Source organism: Homarus americanus, unplaced genomic scaffold (assembly GCF_018991925.1).
Source record: "Homarus americanus isolate GMGI-L3 unplaced genomic scaffold, GMGI_Hamer_2.0 scaffold6317, whole genome shotgun sequence".
Lineage (NCBI taxonomy): Eukaryota > Metazoa > Arthropoda > Malacostraca > Decapoda > Nephropidae > Homarus > Homarus americanus.
In genome coordinates, this window is record NW_024730668.1 from 19854952 (window position 1) to 19875083 (window position 20132).

Genomic DNA, 20132 nt, shown 5'->3' on the forward strand with positions numbered 1-20132 from the left:
TAAATCTAGAAAGGCGATTTCAATTCAGGTGAAACAGGAAATCATTAAGAAACATGAAGAAGGCATTAGAACAAATGTGCTCAGCAAAGAATATGGAATGTCGGCATCAACTGTGTCGACAATTCTTTCGCAGAAAGACAAATTTAAAGAAGTGAAAGTGAGAGGCAAATCTACCAGAGAGTTTAAAGGTAGATCATTCATTTCAGAAACAAAGAGGTTGCTTCTCATTTGGATGAAGGAAAAACAAATGAAAGGAGATTCAATTTCTACTGAATTTATTTGTGAAAGAGCCAGGGAAATTTACGAACATTTGAAGGAAGAGCAACCTAGTTCTTCTGAAACTGAGTTTGAAAAGTTTAGGGCCAGGAAGGACTGGTTCGAAAAATTTAAGAAAAGAAGTGACTTTTTTTGTGTTGTTAGGCATGGTGAAGCTGCCAGTGCAGATAAAGCAGGAGCAGCAAAATTTATAGTGGAGTTTAAGGAACTGGTGGATGAAGAAAATTATCTTCCACAGCAAGTGTTCAATGTGGACGAAACTGGGCTGTTCTGGAAGAAAATGCCCAAAAGGACATTCATCACCAGAGATGAAGCCTCTTTACCTGGGCATAAACTCATGAAGGACCTTCTCACTCTATTGCTTGGTGCCAATGTTTCAGGGGATTTCCGACTGAAGCCTATGCTTGTCTACCACTCTGAAAACCCCAGAGTGTTCAAGCAACAAAAGGTGGTAAGAGGACAACTTGGAGTTTATTGGAAGTCCAACCATAAGGCATGGGTAACAAGACAGCTCTTTAATGAATGGGCTGTAGAGGTGTTTTGCCCTTCTGTGAAGAGCTACCTAACCACCAATAAACTCCTTTACAGGCTCTACTCCTTCTGGATAATGCCCCTGGTCATGACCCTGAACTTGCCAGAACTTTGGAGGCTCGATTTGACTTGGTCAAAGTGTTGTTTTTTGCCCCCCCAACACTACATCAATTATGCAACCAATGGACCAGAATGTAATCAGCAACTTTAAGAAGCTTTACATGAAGAAAATGCTCAGGTGTCATCATCAGGCAACTTCCACTGATCCTGATCTAACACTGGCACAGTTCTGGAAGACGCAATACAACATCCTGGAGGCTGTAAAATTGATTGTGTCATCATGGCAAGAAGTCTCTATTCGATCCCTGAATTCTGCATGGAAAGCACTGTGGCCATCGGCAGTCCATGATTTTGAGGGATTTGATGAAGATACGGAGTTGGACAAGGAGAATGTGTCTGTTGGTCAGTCAATGGAACTCGAAGTGGAGGAGGATGATGTGGAAGAGCTTGTGATGTCTCATGAGCAGGAACTTACTGAAGACTTGAAGCAACTGGGTGAGATGTTAGAAACTGACAGTGGTGAGGAGGATAGGGAAAGTGATGACCTATGTCTTCTTCCGATTTAAAAGATGTTGTTCACCACTGGGAGATGTTCAGGAAACTGGCTTCAAGGCACCCTGATGTGGAAACAACAGAACCTATTTTGTGTAATGTTGAGGACAAAGTTGTCTCCTTCAAAAATCAGTTAATGATGAGGAGGAGCAATGCCCCACAACCAAAAATTGAGTTTCTTCTCTAAAAGGCAGCAGGAGAAAGATGCTACCCCTCAGCCTTCCACTTCAAAAAGGAGAGAAGATTTTCCTGTTGGAGAATCTGTGAGACCAGAGGTTCCTGACATTATTATGGAAGGTAACTCGCCTTCCAAGAAGCAGTAAAATGCTTCTCCTCCACCCCCCACTTCCTTCTCTTCTCCCTTCTCCTCCTCCACCTCCCACTTCAAATTCACATCACCATCATCAACCAGGAGCCTTCTACATACACACCTCAAAGTAAGTGTACTTTACTGCATTTTTTTTTTACTTTGTATGTAATTTTCGGTGAGCTGGAACCAATTACCCAAAATCCCATTGAAACAATGGTTTCGGTTAACGAATGAACCTCTGGAACGAATTGAGTTCGTTAACCGAGGGACAACTGCATATATTCTATTTTCATTTTCATATAAAGTGCTATATACAGAAAATGGGTATCCCTTCCGCTTGCAATACCGGTGATACAAATAAGATAAATTAGCATTAATAGTGTATTCTCTATATGAAAATCTTATACACATTGAGTGTGTCTTACCACTGTCATCGGCCCACTCGCCCATCGGGCGTTCCTAGACCAGCAAAATGGTAAAATCTTGTCGCCCTTATGATATTTTGGTCGCCTCGGGCGGCCGGGCATATGTGAATTTCTACCCCTGAAACGAGAGATAACCTCAGATGCATTCATGCATCAATTCAGTTGGGTTGGGCCTCACCTGATATTTTATATTCTTTCAGACACCTGGGGTCTCGATACTTTTTGGACTGGCTGTACAGTATATATTGTCACCAAGAGGAATGAAGATCCTAGATATAATCTTACAGTATATGTATCCAATATACTGTTTGACTAACTAGTTATGACTAAGGTTATAGGTAAATAATCTGAAAAATGGCAAGCTAATCTGTACAGTACTAGTTTACAGATATTACTGAAACAATAAAAATGTAAGTACAGTAATCAAGTGTTCCATGACCTATTAAATTATGCAACACTAATTCAGAATACTTTAATGAAAAAGATCAAAACAAACAAAATCAACCAAGTCGGACTTTCTTGTGTGTAGCTGCCAAGATAAGAAAACATAATAAGGTGTGAGAAAATTAGGTGCCATCTCAGGATGGTTATGCTCAATGCTGTAAAATATATAATTACCGTAGCATCAACTTAGGAGAGGAAGGATAAGGATGATGTATTTACAAGTGTATATCAATGACACAAAATGATATACAGTATGTGTAGAATATATCTGTCCCAATGGATAAAATCTACAATGATTATGGTACTGTACTGGATATGAAGAACTTGCAACAGCCATCTGATATGCAGAAAAGAAAAGAGACCCAGTTTAATGAGGTAGCTTATTGGACCTTACCTTTCCCTTCTATCTCTAGGTGCACCACGATCCTCTCCTTGTGATGATCGCTGAGCTCCTCCACTAGCTAAACCCAACAAGCGTTCTTGAAGACTAACAGTTAAAAAAAAAAAAATCTAAGTCAGTTATCTTTCACTTCAACTAAATGAGCTTTACAGTGGACCAAATAAGTCGAGAACTTCAAGACACCCTGAATCTGTTAATATGATTTCACATACAGTACAACAAATAGATTTCAATACAGACATATAATCATTCAAGATAAAAGGACAAAATATTATACACCATACAGTATTCACATCCCCTAAATGTGACCCCATCTGTTCCACGAATATGAAAGGTTGGTGTGAGTACCTGGACCTTTGGCCCTCTTTGGCTTCACTGTGATACTTGTGACCATCACTACTGTTGGTGGCGAGTGGGGATGCTCCGGGGGATGAGCCGGGTGGCGACGCTCCTGGGGGCCGGGCTGAACTGCTCGCCGGTCTAACATTTCCTTTCTCCTTATGCTGGTTATGGTGTGGCTGCTCATCGTCCGAGTCCTGTAGGGAGGTGCTGGGTCAACGCATAAGGAAAAAAATTAGTTGTCTTGCTCAGACACCCAGGGAAATATGTAGCAATTTCCAGAAACTGATAAGATTTACAGTTACAGAAAAATAATACTGTACTAGGTAAACATTTTGTCTTCAAATACACATTTTCTATTAAGTTGACTAAAGGTAAATTTTTATGAAAAATATTCTAAATCCCAACAATTTACAGTCTCATGCAGTTAAAGAGAAAATTAAATAACAGAGAAAGTGAAAAGCATCTACCAAATTGAAGATCCATGACTGGAATATGTGACACTTAAAGACAAAATTAAATGACAATGAAAAACTGTTTTGTGATAAGAGAAAATTAAGCGTACTGTCTCATCATATCTGTTCTGGTAAATGCTTGCAAAAATCTAATCCTTCCCAATGATCTACAAGAGATTAAATAAGGAGAAAATAAAACTTTTACACTGTACTCTAGACAAAGAGAAAATGTATGTACAGTATATATACCTATATATATATACAGTATATATATATATATATAATGTACAGTACTATATGGTATGAATATCCATACAGTATTACCTAAATTTATATCAAATAAATATAATGTCCAAGGGACCTTTTAAAAGTTCTCTACGCTCCCATTCTTATATTACAATAACCACTTATGCAAGACACCTTCTGGATAGTCTCCATGCATAAGACAGAGGGAGGGATCTGCTCATACTGTATTTATAAAATTTGCTCACTCAAGCCACACTCATATTCCTATACCAAGGATTACTGTACAGAGAACATGTGTTTATATTGCTTCAGTTAATCTGTACATGTCCCCTGATTCCCTAATGTTAATGAGAACATCTACATATTTTCACAAGGGTTTTAAGAACAATTGAAATTTGGATATATGATAAGTGTTAACAGGTTACTTAGCAACACCACATTGCTTCATCTAAGGAGATGACCGAATCATTAGTCTTCAAAACTACCACTTGCCATAAAGTGAACCAAATATGTAAACAAGTCGATAAATACACCATACTTTGTGCACAGCTACTATAGCCCATGTTAAAACCTATGTACCCTACCAAGTAAAAATACAAAACTCGGCAACTGTCAAAATTTCATGAGAACCTTTATATATACTGTAAATGGTAATATTTCTCTTCATATATCACTTTACAATTCATAGAAGGTGTTGTGGATGAATTTAGTAATGAATGCTTCATATGAAAGGATAAATCATAGCTACAGTATTTCCCATATGAAGGCCACGAGCATTGGTACAAAATTATCCTGTACCTTCAAGGGCTTTGTATTGATTTATTGAAAGTTTCCTAGGTTCACCGGATTACTATTACAGGAGTTATACCCCTTAAGGAACAGCACAAAGTAAGTGAACTACGTGAGTCAGTGGTCTGTATGCCATTAACACTTTAAGGTATTAGTACTGGCTGACCAACTAACACACTAATTGACCCTTCATAACAGCCTCAGCATGATATTTTTCTGTTACATTATCATTTTCTAATACAAAATTTTTTAGCTAGCTAGAGCTTTTCTGAACTTTACCCTAATAAAGTAAAAATGCCAATTTAATAATAATACTGTAAATGATATTGATAATAAGAAAAAGCTTTTGAGTTCAAATCTGACTTCAAAACTTAACCCTTAAAATTTAGAACTGAAAATCATACACTGGTTCACTGTTACATGGGGTAGTAACCTGCCTTGAGAGGATGGAGACTTTCTATGTCAATGAGGCAGAGTGACAAGTTCTGCAAAAGCACCTCCACCTAGACTAAATCCTGGGTCTTCAGTTGTCAACCATAGTGCACTATTTCACATACCACACCAAACTCTGGAAAATTCTCTTAATTCCAACCCAAAACAGTAGACACAATTGTCATGAAAGAAAGAAATATAAAAATAAAGTTATAATTTTTTTTTTTACAATACCCTATTAGAAAATATTAGGAAAGGAACATAAATCTAAATACTGTACTGTATTATTTTAACAATACAAGACCATCTAAAAGAAAAAGAAAGTACAGTATTTATTTTCTTGGTGAATAACAAATACACTGTACTGTATATCAAAGAGTGACACCCTAGTTTGGGCGATGCCTGGCTAGCCCTCACTTCTGGACCTTATCCACAGAGGTTGATGCAAGATGATGTGAACATGCCTACAATAAACATTTCTATGTGCATGAATGTTCAAGTACTGATGAATAGGTATCCATATTCTAAACTAATTCCTTAATATCCCTTATTAGAGTGAAATTGTAGCGCACAGTTCATTATAAGTGGAGCACTCTGCCTTGAAAGATGAAACCGAGATATACCACAACAAATATACATTATAGAGTATTTAAGTGATGTGTTTGTACAATGACAACTGGGTAACCGAGGAATTCAAAATATATACCAGGTATGAACACAGAAAGCAACGAGAACTAAAACTGATGATTGCAATAAGAGGTTTGGCTTTGTGAATATATAATAATGATGTTGGAATAAAAAAAAATACTGCTTTAGATAACATAAACAGTGTTAAAGATGTTTAAATGTTGTAGCGACAAATGAGACCAGGAGATACTTGGTTTTTAGTGTTACCTCAAAGATAAGAAAAGATCCATAAATCAGATGAGCACAAGGAAATTTTCATGACAAAAAAGTAAGAGCCAATAGAAAGATCATTCACACTCCATTCAGGTGATGAAAACTAATCATCATTTACAAGTTGCTACAGTAGTGCTATTTTAATGCGACCTGTAACGTATCATTTTACGGGTATCCCTCGTTTAACGATGGGGATACGTTCCTGAAAATCCATCATTAAGCAAAATTATCACTAAATGAGGGATACGAGCAATAATATCCTAAACAAGGGACAACAAGGAATAACATCCATGGAGAGGGCATGTAATTGTGTAGTTGATTCATCACCCAGTAGCACTCAAGAGTGGGTGGGGCTGAGCTGTGTTACTGTTCAACTTGTAATTTTGAATAGATATAGAGTATTTTTTAATATACTGTGTGTGTGTGTGTACTGTATATATATATATATATATATATATATATATATATGTATATATATATATCTGTGTGTGTATATATATATATATATATATATATATATATATATATATATATATATATATATATATATATATATATATATATATATATATATATATATATATATATATATAGTAAAACTTCGATTAACCGACCACATATGGGGGGAAGGGGCCGACGGATAATCCGAAAGGTCGGTTAATAGTACATAAAGTCTACGGAAATAAAACATACATTTTCAAAGTCCCTTTCCCTAACCTACCTCATTTAATTCCCTCTATTTATTTTTGTTCATTTGCCATTCATATTTCAATAGAATTTGCTTTAAACATTAACCACTTTAGTAAATAAATATGAACCAGCACAGAAACCGTGAATAAAAAATGGAAAAGTCAAAGAACATATGTCATCACAAAAATTGTGACCAAGTCTCAGGTTGCTGATCTGACTTTCTGCCTCATTTACACACAATTGCAGGGTCTCAATTGTTTCTCTTACTATTGACAACACAACATACATACAGGTACATTGTTTCTCACTCTTGATTTTTTTTCATTTTTGCATTTCTTTATGGTTCTTTATTACTATTAATATCACTATTATCATTATTATTACATTATCGCCCCCCAGGCCCCGATGTGGGTCAGTGACCTATGCCCGGGTGGGCTAATCCCCATATTAAAAAAAAAAAGCGTGGGTTTGGATTGACGGTTAATCGGAGTCGGTTAATCGAGGTTTACTGTACAGTGACCTCGTTAATCTAACACCTCGTTAACGAGCGAACACCTCGATTAACAGGAAATTTGATTAACGAACTGCCTTCATAAGGATCTTCAATTCGGTTAACGAACAAAAATTCGGTTAACGAATTTCTTGAACCGACCTCAACATGTTTTCGCTGCACTGACCGGCAACCAGCTTTAGTATCAGTCCGCCAATACATTAATCGGTTCTAGGGCTTAAATTCCTTACTATTTTAGTAAATATCACGAAGTTTATACTATTCAATAATTTTAAAAGTTTAATATTCAATTTTTTAGTCATTTTAACGATTATTGAACATAATTGAAGGTAAAGTGACTAGTTTAATGCGCGGCATCCAGCCTCTTAACACAGCAAACAGGCGTTAGTCTCTCTGTGTTTTCACTGGAGGTAACATCTTGCTTGAGACTCTCTTCAACTAAACACTTTTTTTCTGTGTTTCCAAGCAAATTATTGGTCATTTTGAAATATATTTTACATATTGACAATATATAATGCAGTGCAGTGTTGATTTAAAGAAAATAATCTTGAATTACACCAAGAGAGCTAAAATTTTATGGGTGAAATGGCGCTATGGGGTGACTTCTCTTCCACCCCAATGCCTTTCTTCTTCCTTCTCCTCCACCCCCATTCTAAATCCCATCATCATCATCATCATCATCATCATCATCATCATCATCATCATCATCATCATCATCATCATCATCCAGGAGCCTTCTACAAACACACCTCAAAGTAAGTGAACTTTTCTACCATTTTTGTTGAATTTAGAAAATTTTCGGAGAGCTGGAACCAATTACCCAAAAACACATTGAAACAATGGTTTCGGTTAACGAACTTTTCGGTTAACGAACTTTTCGGTTAACGAACGACCTTCTGGAACGGATTGAGTTCGTTAACCGAGGGGTCACTGTATGCAGTCCCCGACTTATGAGGGGTTAGGACCCAAATCCAGGTCGTAGGTAGTTCTGCTATAACGCGATAATTGTGTTCTTGTAAAATATCGTGTTATAGAAAATCGTAATAAAATAACAGGGCTTATGGAGAAAATAGGGTTAGGTGCAGATTACTCGAAATCGAAAAAATTTAGTAGTTAGCCTAACACAAAGGATAGCACAGTCTAAATAAATGTTACATTCATATCTAATAATGAAATCATACAGTAAATTTAACACTTTACCTTGAAAAAATATGAATGTAACTTGATGGGGGAGAAGGGTGATTTTGAGGTTGATAACATCGAGCTTCTCTTCAAGTGTTATATCCTTTCTTTTACGATAATCACCGGGAATTCTATCATCAGAACGCTTTTTGGAGATATTCTTCTTTACCATATTCACAGTTAATACCACAAAATTGGAGAAATAGTAAGCAAAAATCGCGTTATAGCAAACAAGCGTTCGCGTTATACAAATATTGTTCCAAATTCATAAATCGCGTTAGAGCAAATTCGCGTTATCAAAACACGCGTTATAGCAGAACTCACTGTAAGTTGAATTGGTCATAAGTCAAAAATAATACATAGAAAATCTAAAATGGGTCTCTTTTTCTTCTCAGCACCACAAAACTCACTTTTAAGCTTGGCAGCCATTTTAAAGGGAATTACAAACAAAAATTTTGTCAGTACACAGCACTGCACTGGCTAACCATTACCCCGGAATATGATCAGCAAATCGATTAACATCCAGGTTCCAAATTACTGCTGGGTAGAGAGGCAAGTGGCGTGTAAAGAAACTTGACCATAGTTTCACCCTGCCCGGGGATCGAACTCGGGTCCGCTCGCTTGCGAGGCGAGGATGCTGACCATTACACCACACACATACACACACAGTATATCGAGGTAAAAAACATAAAGTGGTCCCTCGGTTAACGAGACTTCGGTTAACGATTTACCTTACATAAGATTCTTAACTTCGGTTAACGAGCAATCCCTCGATTAACGAGTTTTTTACGAGCCGACTTCAACATGTTTTCGCTTGCATTTGGAGGTCCACCAGTTGTAGTATTAGTCCGCCAATACAGTAATCGGTTTTAGGGCTTAAATGTCTTACTATTTTAGTGAATATCAAGAAGTTTATACTATTCAATAATTTTAAAAATTTAATATTAACTTTTTTAGTCATTTTAACAATTATTGAACATAATTGAAGGTAAAGAAACTAGTTTCTAGCATGCCATCCAGCCTGTTAACACACCAGACAGGCATTAGTCTCTCTCTGTTTTCAGTGGAGGTAACATCTTGCTCGAGACTCTCTTCAACTAAATGCTTTTTTTCTGTTTCCAAGCAAATTATTGGTCATTTTGAAATATATTTTACATATTGACAATATATAATGCAGTGCAGTGTTGATTTAAAGAAAATAATCTTGAAATACACCAAGAGAACTAAAATTTTATGGGTGAAATGGTGCCATGGGGTGACTTCTCTTCCACCCCAATGCCTTTTCTTCTTCCTTCTCCTCCACTCCCATTCTAATTCCCATCATCATCCAGGAGCCTTCTACATACGGTACACACCTCAAAGTAAGGGTACTTTTCTACCTTTTTCGTTGAATTTGGGCAATTTTCGGTGAGCTTGAACCAATTACCCAAAAACCCATTGAAACAATGGTTTCGGTTAACGAGCAACCTGCTGGAACAGACTGTGCTCGTTAACCGAGGGACCACTGTATAGGAAATAAACATTTCCTATGTGCGTGGGGGTTAGCCCACAAAGCAGAGGATAGTGGGGAGCACAAAGGGGCATGTGAGATATCTCAGCTGTTCTCTGTATTGTGTCCCGTGAAACACTTGCCAAATGGCAATGCAGCATTTTTTTAGCATGTACTGGTACAGTATACATGACACAGTTCAACTGGGCATTCACCAAGTTGACACAAGAGACATGTGTAGCTGCTGCCTGTATGCCACGTCACATCGGGGATGGAAGGGGAATGGGGGGGGGGGGGTGCGGCTAGCCACAGTTACAGCTCATTGCCTCAATACATACGTACACATACACTCCTAAACTCTTTTTTTGTATTTTATAGTTCTATATTATATTTTCTTTATTCCTAAACTACATTAGAGTACTGTGTTGTAACAATATACACTTAGAGCACAGAATCCCCAGTTTTTACAACTTCCCTTCCAAAAACTGTATTTCCCAGTCAGCCAAACAGCACTAAACCGAAAATTGACCATCATTAAAACAGAAAGGGCATTAAAATTTTTATATCGCAAAGTGAACGATCGTTAAACGAGGGATACCTGTACACCCAGGAAACTAAACTGATGTAACCCTTCCACCCTCACCTTCAAAGTATGTACCTGTATCATGATGCCTTCTAACACGTTCATACTATCCAGCCCATACACTATACAGGTGCTGTACTGTACTGCATTCTCTTTTTATATACTTTTTTTTTAAGTTTTATGCCCCAAGACTGAGCTTGGTGAATAAGGCATAAGAACTGTTGGAACTACCTTGTTCATAATGCAAATTTCAAGAACTCCAGTTGCAATCATATAGCATCAACCACAAGCACTACACCCAGATCAGCAATTATCAGTTAATAAACTATACCTTGTAATTTGAAAGTTGTCATTCCAATCGGCGGTGCTATTACCAAGTAGTACTGTATTACAAAAGGCATGTACACTATGATCTGGTTTACATTCAACATACGTACTTTACCTCTGTTATCATAACCCTACCACCATAACAGAACATGGATATTGGGAACATTACGGAAATTAACTAACGTGGTAACCTGGCGACGACTACCCACATCCTAAAACTTATTTTCTGTACCATAATTTTTTCTTGTTTTCCTTAAAATATACTCATTAGTTACAGTAATTTAGTTTCCATGATCAAAGAAATTGGAAACAGACCACATCCAAATGGAAACTAAAAACACTGTTGGAAGCATTAATATGGGAAAAGTAAAGGGAGGTGCCCTTTGTCTCGTTAATGGTTCCTCTCTGTGGTCACCAACATTTCCCCAAATACCACATTACCTTTTCAACTGATATCTTCCCATATATTATTTTTTTTTGCCTCTCATAATTACACCACTTTATTGTTCCTGCTTCTTCCTGTCTCATTTCCTGTTCCTGTATGCTTCCTGAGATAGCCCTTATCTTTTTCACACATTTTGCTGCCTGGGGGCAAGCGAGTGGAACCTTTCAATTATTCAAGCAAGTACGTATGTAGAACTACAATATTACTATTCTAAAATATTTGCATCAGTGAGTTTACCGTAATGTATGTGAGTAGAGTCTGTGGTTGATATGCTTGTTAAGAGATTCTAACATGTGGCCACCACTGCTACTACAGAGCAAAACATTTAAAGATTTGGATAGAATAAATAATCCTTGGTAAAACAACATTGTCTCACTAAGTGGGAGACATGATAAGGGTGAGTAATGTCATCATGGATACAGTAATTAAATTTCATATTATTGTAGCGTACATCATGCTATGAAGGAAACTGTGTAATGTTAAATAAAGTGGAAAATTAATAAAGGATAGTGTTAACAGTGGATAGTACAATAATGATAGAACTGCCCAAACAAGGTTCAATGTCTTAATATAGATATTCAAAGCAGGAAATGAAATCTAAATGTATAGAAGCATACAACAACTGTGATTCAGAAAGGAGGTTGAAGCATAAAATAAAGTGTATGGAAAAAAGATGGGCACCCATCTGGGTACAGTATTAATTTTATGAAGAAAGGTGATATGAAACTTGATATACGATGAGTGACAGGAAAACTGCCAAAACTTCAAAGCCAGTGTTGGCCCCAATGAAAACTATTCAACTGTCACACTGTGTGATCTTGACCACCTGAATCTTAGATTCTCTACTCCACTCCCAAATCCTCAAAAATGGATCGGAATGAACAAGAAGTGGCCACTGAATGATGCTGTTTCCTATAGTGTGTTAGATGGTAACCCCAAAGCAAGAAGGGAGCATTTCATCTCAGGTAACATATACGTTAACATCCCATCAACCCTGTCAGACCATGAAACTGAATCCATGTCTCTTTAGGTGGAGGTATAAATTGCTATCAAATGAACTCGGACACACCCCATATATGAGATTTAAGTACTGTATTTTTAGACTCGGAAGACGCACTCTTTATTAAAAAAATATACCTTGAAAATTACCATGCTCCACGGCACTAGTTGATGAGTTGTAGCAGAGGTTTTCTTAGGGTAAACTGAAATCAGCCCCTTACAAAGACTGTTACCTCATTACAGTACTTAGCAATTACAAGTACTCTCTATACAGTACTATAAAACAATTGATTTAACTAATATTGTTGACATACTGTGAAAAATACGATTATTTACTTACTCCGTAGGTATAAAATAACAAATAGATGGCTGCAGCTACACAACCCTTGCTGCTGCGCGGTTTGTTTACTAATGGCAGTGGTGCGGCACCGCCAACTATTGAGGAATTGCTAAAGGTTGTCTGCTGGTCTCAAAGGGTAGGAATGTTTGTTTCTTCAAACTTCAGTGTCTAGAACTTTGTTCATTCACTACCAGGCCTTCACTGGTGTCACAAGCCATTTTCATTCCTGCAAATTATCTCCCTCACCTATGGCAGGTGTATCAAGGAGACATAAATATAATATCGCATTTAAACTTGAAGTAGTGCGATATGCCAAAGAACATGGAAACGGGGCAACAGAGAAACTTCGGACCACCACCTACTGAGAAGATGATTCGCCAGTAGAGGAAGCAGGAAGAATTAAAAAAGGCGAATAAACAGAAGCATAATCTTCATACAGTACCAGCAAAATGGCCTTACTTAGAAGAAAACTTGAAAACATGGATACTGGACCAAAGAAACTTGGGTTTGGCAGTGACGACAAAGATGATCATTTTGGAAGCAAGAAGGTTTGCAGCAAACACAGGGGTGGATGACTTCAAAGGAACTGCTTGTTGGTGTTTTCGCTTCATGAAACGAAATGGCTTAAGTTTGCGAACAAGTACAAAGTTAGCTCAGAAAATGCCAGCAGAATACGAAGAGAAAATATTAGATTTCCATAAATTTATCATTAATGTTAGAAAACAGAGTTGTCCCGAACTCAGTCAAATTGGGAATATGGATGAAGTACCTTTTTGAATTTTGATGTGCCATCTAATAAAAGTGTAACTGTAAAAGGGATGAAATCGGTGATTATTAAAACACCTGGACACGAAAAGACTCACTACACGGTAGTTTTAGCTTGTTGTGCCGACGGGACCAAACTACTGCCTCTTAATTTTCAAGAGAAAAACATTACCAAAGGAAAAACTGCCAAATGGAATTCAAGTCATTGTACAACCCAAGGGATGGATGGATGAAGGTGTCAAGGTATGGTTGGATAAAGTGTGGTCCAAGCGTCCTGTTGGCCTGCTACAAAAGAATTCACTGCTAGTATGGAATCAGTTTAGTGCTCACAGGACTGAAAACACCAAAAGGCTAGCAAAGGGGCTCAACACACAGCTGGCAGTAATTCCTGGTGGCCTTACTTCCCAGTTACAGCCGCTAGATGTCAGCATTAATAAGTCCTTTAAGAATAACATGAGGGAGCAATGGAATAAATGGATGACAGAGGGGAATCATGATATGACGCCGACTGGAAGGATGAAACATCCATCAATATCTGAAGTGTGTGAATGAGTGCTGAAGTCATGGTGTGATATTAAAACTAAGGTTATCGTTAAGTCTTTCAAAAAATGTGGTATCAGTAATGCTATGGATGGCACTGAAGACAGTAGTGATGATGATATTTCCTCCTGTGATGATTCAGAGCTTGGTGATGAATCCAACAGCGATGAGTTCTCAGGATTTGAAGATGAATATAATGCTTTTGACTGTTTTACTGGACATGATAGTTAGAGATTTACAGTTTTTTGTGATTTTATTGTTTGCTTACCAAAAATTTTAATTCAACTGATTTTTACCTACTGTAGATGCTTTTTCACTTTTTTTTTAAATAAAGATTTTGTTTTATTTAGACGTTGATATACATGTTTACATTTGCTTACCTTCTACTGTTGGAAAATATTTCCCGTCATTGTCATACCGACAAAAACAAGAGAAAGAATGTAAACACTACAGCCCGCTAGGCGCGGAGGTGACCAGGTGTAGAAAATGAGAACTGTATTAAAGATTTCCACTTCTTATACAGATTTTTTTCTTTTAAATTTATGAAAATGATGACTGATAAGCAGTTCTAAGTGATGATATTCAGAGAGGTGTGTGTACTTGTGCCAAAAGGGCTGTATATCAAGCAACGGTTTCACTGGTGTCAGTTAGTAAGTATAAAAAGATTTTTCCTAGAATTACATTTCCAAAATCAGGGTGCGTCTTCCACGATACAGCGTCTTCTAAGCCGAAAAATATAGTATATCTTCACAGTAACTGAGAATAAAAGAGAGGACAGAAAAACTAGATCAGATAAACTACACAAGATATGAAGAGGGTAGAATTCTGGGATGGTGAAACATGAGAATAAAAACAAAGCAATTTTGTCTGTAAGACAGGTATTTGGTGGGTGGAATCAACTACAATATTATGTGAAGATTATTGTGTAAGGAGCAGGTTTTGTGTATGCTGCCCTCTTTAATAGTGGCTGAATGATTATACTGAACTATAAATAAACTAATACATAGTACCGTACACATACACATCACATTTCAAGAGAAACCTCCACATCCTACATTATCTGAAGTGGCAATCATTTTGTTGTCTACTAATTCTGCTCAATGAAATACTACATGACAAATCACAAATGCATAAAATACATAAATTACTTTTTCAGCTCGCTGTACTATGAAGTGGTTACAACTCTCAATTTTTTATAAAGTTGTGGATAAAAATCATATACTACATAAACTTTGCAAGACTTTAAGTAAACAACTTTACCATGTCTGTTTTTAATACACCAATTCATGAGATGAATTTAAAGGTACATACTGTACAGTGAAAAGTGGATCCTATAGACAGAACTGCTCCTCAGGGACAGTGTGGATACAGCACATTGTATACCAAGTCTTTGGTACACAACGAGGCAGCATGACCGGTACTGCGCTCGACCTCCTTCACTTAGGTACCCATTTACAGCTGGGTGAACTGGAAGGGCCCAGGAATTGAGCCACTGACCCTTGGAACAGGAGGCGAGTGCTGTATCCACTCGACCGCCGTGCTCCTCACTGTACAGTACCATAAAAAAATAATCCACCTATAAATTTAGGTTAATGTGGCTACCTGAGACAACATTTGCTAACATCAATTTAGTCACTTTTTGTTGAAGGAGGCCCTCTCTTAAAGGTACTGTATTGAGGGAAATATAAATATCATTATTTTCCAGTCTAGGCAAAATGCTTGCCGAGCTAACGCTGTGTACGAAGAACAACTGGTATTGATAAGACTGTTATACGCCACAATAATCCTAATTACCGTACAAAAATAGAATCATACCAACAAAATGAAGGTGAACTTTGGAGTTTAAAATGAAGCCCCAGAATATCCAAGTTCAGAGGTGTCATTTTCTTTACATGTAATTGCTAATGACAGTCCAGTACAGTACTCATAATTGCTGATATATTTACAAAGAGCAGAGCAACAAGGCATCACCCACACCGAAACAGGCTATAATACCCATCTAGAAATATAATAGATTTCATCTCCATTACCAGAAGAGAAGTTTTCACTATTAAAAATAAGGCAGAAGACCAGCACTGCTACTATCTGCACATTCTTTTGTTTACCTTTACAATATCTTCAAGTCACACGGTCAAAATTAACACACTAAAAATGATGAAGTCAAGCTGATATGAATAAAAAAAATAATAATACCGGGTACTGTACTCCCGAAGTTTACACTGACATGAACTTTGAACTTGGACTTGTAAATATATTCACAATAGTAAAAACCCTTGCTCGTCTTCCCATCACAGCAAACACCAAAGACACATTCATATACATTTAGAAATCCTGATGATCCCTTCATAAGTAAAGTGCTCCACAAGAACTACAGTAAGCTTCAATCTTAATGTTATTCCTTAATTCAAAAGTACTTACGCTACTCACCTGTGCTCACATTTGAGCTTACACCTCATCTTTACAAGGTTTAGAGGGTCTTCCAGCTACCAGGTGTTGAGCTCCAACCAACCAACGTTCCCTAAAGTCGCAGAAGTCTCCACCGACTTGTGTATAGTATATCAACAGAACGTGTTAATATCAAACGAAATTCAGAGACTTCATTATAGTGCTTGCTGTTATTTTTGTAGCAGCTCTTGTGGCTTCATCTTGGTTTAATCATGCAGTCAAAAAGCTCGAGTAATATTTACATAAATAGCCTAATAAATGTGTCATGGCCTGCACTGTTTATAGCTCTCACCATTCCACTTAGTCAACCTATCAAACAACTTCCAAGTCGGGGGTGAAAGATGACTATCAGGAAGGTCTTCATGACAATAAGTAAAGCTCATATATTGAACCTATCTATAAATGCTCAATAAATGGTAGAATACATCAGTTCTTCCATGTAAATAGTGCTTCACAAGCAAACATAAAGAAAAAGAATATAAAAACTCCATGATGTTACAGGTAAAATAAAGGAAATACAGTTGAGTAAGGGGTTCAAACCTGCAGTATCCTACCTCACTTATATCCATTCCAACTTCGTCGTAGTTAGTGCCTGGATCAGCATTTTTGCGGGTCTGAAAATGGGAAAACTGACAATTGAAAGTAGTGGAAATTCCAGCATTACAAAAGCTTTCATCACAACAATGTAGTGTACAATAGTTTAATCTTATATATTGTATTGTGTGGTAATCCAACTACTGTACTGTACTGTACTGTAGTGTACTGTACTGTACTGTACTGTACAGTACAGTGCAGTATAGTACAGTATTGTATAGACAAAATCAAAACAATCAAGGAGTAAGAGTCCAACTCAGTCCTGAAAGTCCTTTTATAAGCTATTTTCATTAATTTTATCTTTACAGTACAGTACAAGTACTTGCTTATATTTATACACATAAATAACCAGCCAAGTACTGGATAATGAGAACATCGTTAAAGATTCAGCAGAGGACAACCACAGAACCCTATACACTACAATCTACGGTGTGCCTCCAAATCGGCCCATCTTAAATAACCAACTCGACCCACCCAGTTAGCCAACTCAGCCCATCTTTACTAACCAACTCGGCCCACACATTACTAATTCTGTCCACCTTGCACACTTCAAACAAGTAACTGACCAGAGGTTCAGGAATGAGTTTGACATTTGTTATATGTTTCTTTTGTTTCATTAAAATACGAAGAGTGTGAATGAGTGAATCCCGAGAGCTCAGTCGGTTACAGCCCAACTCGGACCATCTCAGATAACCAACTCGGACCATCTCAGATAACCAACTCGCACCACTTAGGTTAACGAACTCAGACTAAAAAGTAAAAGTTTACACATTTTTGCACGAATGATAAAAGTTCAATGATAAAAAGCAGCAGAGATTACAAGGTGGGATAATGATTTGTTAGTATTTATCTTTTCCTTCTATCTTATTAATATATTAATGTACAGTAGCTAAAATAACTATCTGTGCATACTTTGTGGGAAACAATATGAGAGCATGGATGATAAATTTTGGTATATGAGGGCTGTCACTAGTCACACGTAAAATTTCGGAGCATATCAACCCCCGCCTGCACAGATAGTTGTTTTAGCTACTGTACATATGTGGAAGTGGTGATCTTTTTTCTTTTATATATATAAATTTCTATTATCTATTTAGTTCACAATTAAGATCACTTTACCTGGAGACCTGACAATGACACCCTCACAAAATATGACAGTTGAGGATGACCTGATCACGAGATCTGAGGTTGACGAGTTCCACAACAATTTAAATAATGAGTTACTTAATGCACAAATGCATAACATACTAAACAGAAAACTCGGATCAAATAACAACGACCCCAAATGAATAAATAATTAATTATTTAAAAAATATTATTGGTCAAAGAAAGGAGAATAAATCGTGAAGTTTACCTTCGAGATGATTATAAGGTATTGGCCAGTAGGGTTAAGACCGAGATAAGAAAAGCAAAGAGGAATAATGAACTGAAGGTAGCAAAGGAGGCAAAGTTAAACCCCAAGGGATTCTTTCAAATGTATCAAACTAAAACACGAGACAAGATAGGACCAATACCGGCGAGCTAACTGATGACGGAGAAATGAGCAGTCAATGATGATATGCCATATTCTTTACAGAGTGCATTGGTTCTAATGCCTTCTTCATTTTTCATAATAATTTCTGCACTGTATATTATCAATATGTTAACTAAATTTCAGAATGACCAATAATTTTAATGTAAAAATGCAGAAATATTCAAGAGACCAACTTTCTTGATATTTACTTCACTGGAAACGAATGTAAACATAGAGCCAAATTACTGTATTGGCAGACTAGCCGATCAGCTGATGCCACAAGGACACAAGAAGCAATCCTTGACTATGTTATATTTCACACAAAGCTGATGACGCCGTGAACCTTCCATTGGGGATTGCCCATGCCACTTATGTGGTGGGAGCAACAAGTGAACCACAGCCTTCAACCAGTGAACCACAGCCTTCAACAAGTGAACCACAGCCTTCAACAAGTGAACCACAGCCTTCAACCAGTGGAGAACAACAGCCTTCAGTGCAAATTGACAGCGATAATGAGAGTGAGGTGGCTGACGACCCTGGCAGTGATGATGAGAGTGAGGTGGCTGACGACCCTGGCAGTGATGATGAGAGTGAGGTGGCTGACGACTCTGGCAGTGATGATGAGAGTGAGGTGGCTGATGACCCTGGCAGTGATGATGAGAGTGAGGTGGCTGACGACCCTGGCAGTGATGATGAGAATGAGGTGTTCGACGACCCTGGCAGTGATAATGAGAGTGAGGTGGCTGACGACCCTGGCAGTGATGATGAGAGTGAGGTGGCTGACGACCCTGGCAGTGATGATGAGAGTGAGGTGGCTGACGACTCTGGCAGTGATGATGAGAGTGAGGTGGCTGATGACCCTGGCAGTGATGATGAGAGTGAGGTGGCTGACGACCCTGGCAGTGATGATGAGAATGAGGTGTTCGACGACCCTGGCAGTGAGAAGAGTGAGGTGGCTGACGACCCTGGCAGTGATGATGAGAGTGAGTTGGTTGACGACCCCTGGTAGTGATAATGAGAAAGGAGGTGGCTCATGACCCTGGTAGTGATAATGAGAGGAGGGTGGCTCATGACCCCGGGTAGTGATGATGAGAGGTGCCTATGACCCTGGCAGTGATGAGAGTGAGGTGGCTGGATGACCCTGGTAGTGATATCGAGGAGGTGGCCTGGTGACCCTGGTAGTGATGATGAGAGGAGGTGGCTCAAGACCCCGGTAGTGATGATGAGAGGAGGTGGTTGATGACCCTGGTAGTGATAATGAGAGGAGGTGGTTGGTGACCCTGGTAGGATAATGAGTGAGGTGGCCTGCGACCCTGGCAGTGATAATGAGAGAGGAGGTGGCTCAAGACCCTGGCAGGACATGAGAGTGAGGTGGCTCATGACCTGGCAGTGATGTGATGAGAGTGAGGTGGCTCATGACCCTGGCAGTGATGATGAGAGTGAGGTGGCCTGGTGACCCCTGCAGTGATGATGAGAGGAGGTAGCTCATGACCCTGGCAGTGATGATGAGAGTGAGGTGGCTCATGACCCTGGCAGTGACGGGAGTGAGG

At 38.1% G+C, this 20132-nt stretch overlaps 1 protein-coding gene across 10 annotated transcripts in view; it reads right to left on the reverse strand.

Moving 5' to 3' along the window:
• LOC121867280 (arginine/serine-rich coiled-coil protein 2-like) overlaps window positions 1–20132 on the reverse strand; it is a 42116-nt gene that overhangs the window by 19247 nt on the left and 2737 nt on the right. For 3 of the 10 annotated variants that reach the window (XM_042367169.1, XM_042367165.1, XM_042367160.1), the window contains exons 2-4: window positions 17016–17104; window positions 3347–3547; window positions 2993–3085 (exon numbers count right to left, since the gene is read on the reverse strand). In XM_042367169.1, coding sequence (XP_042223103.1) covers window positions 2993–3085; window positions 3347–3547; window positions 17016–17104 — 383 coding nt within the window. Of the gene's footprint in view, window positions 1–2992; window positions 3086–3346; window positions 3548–16457; window positions 16574–17015; window positions 17105–20132 lie in introns of those variants that run through there. The other 7 variants (XM_042367170.1, XM_042367166.1, XM_042367167.1 and 4 more) reach the window with 6 other exon arrangements.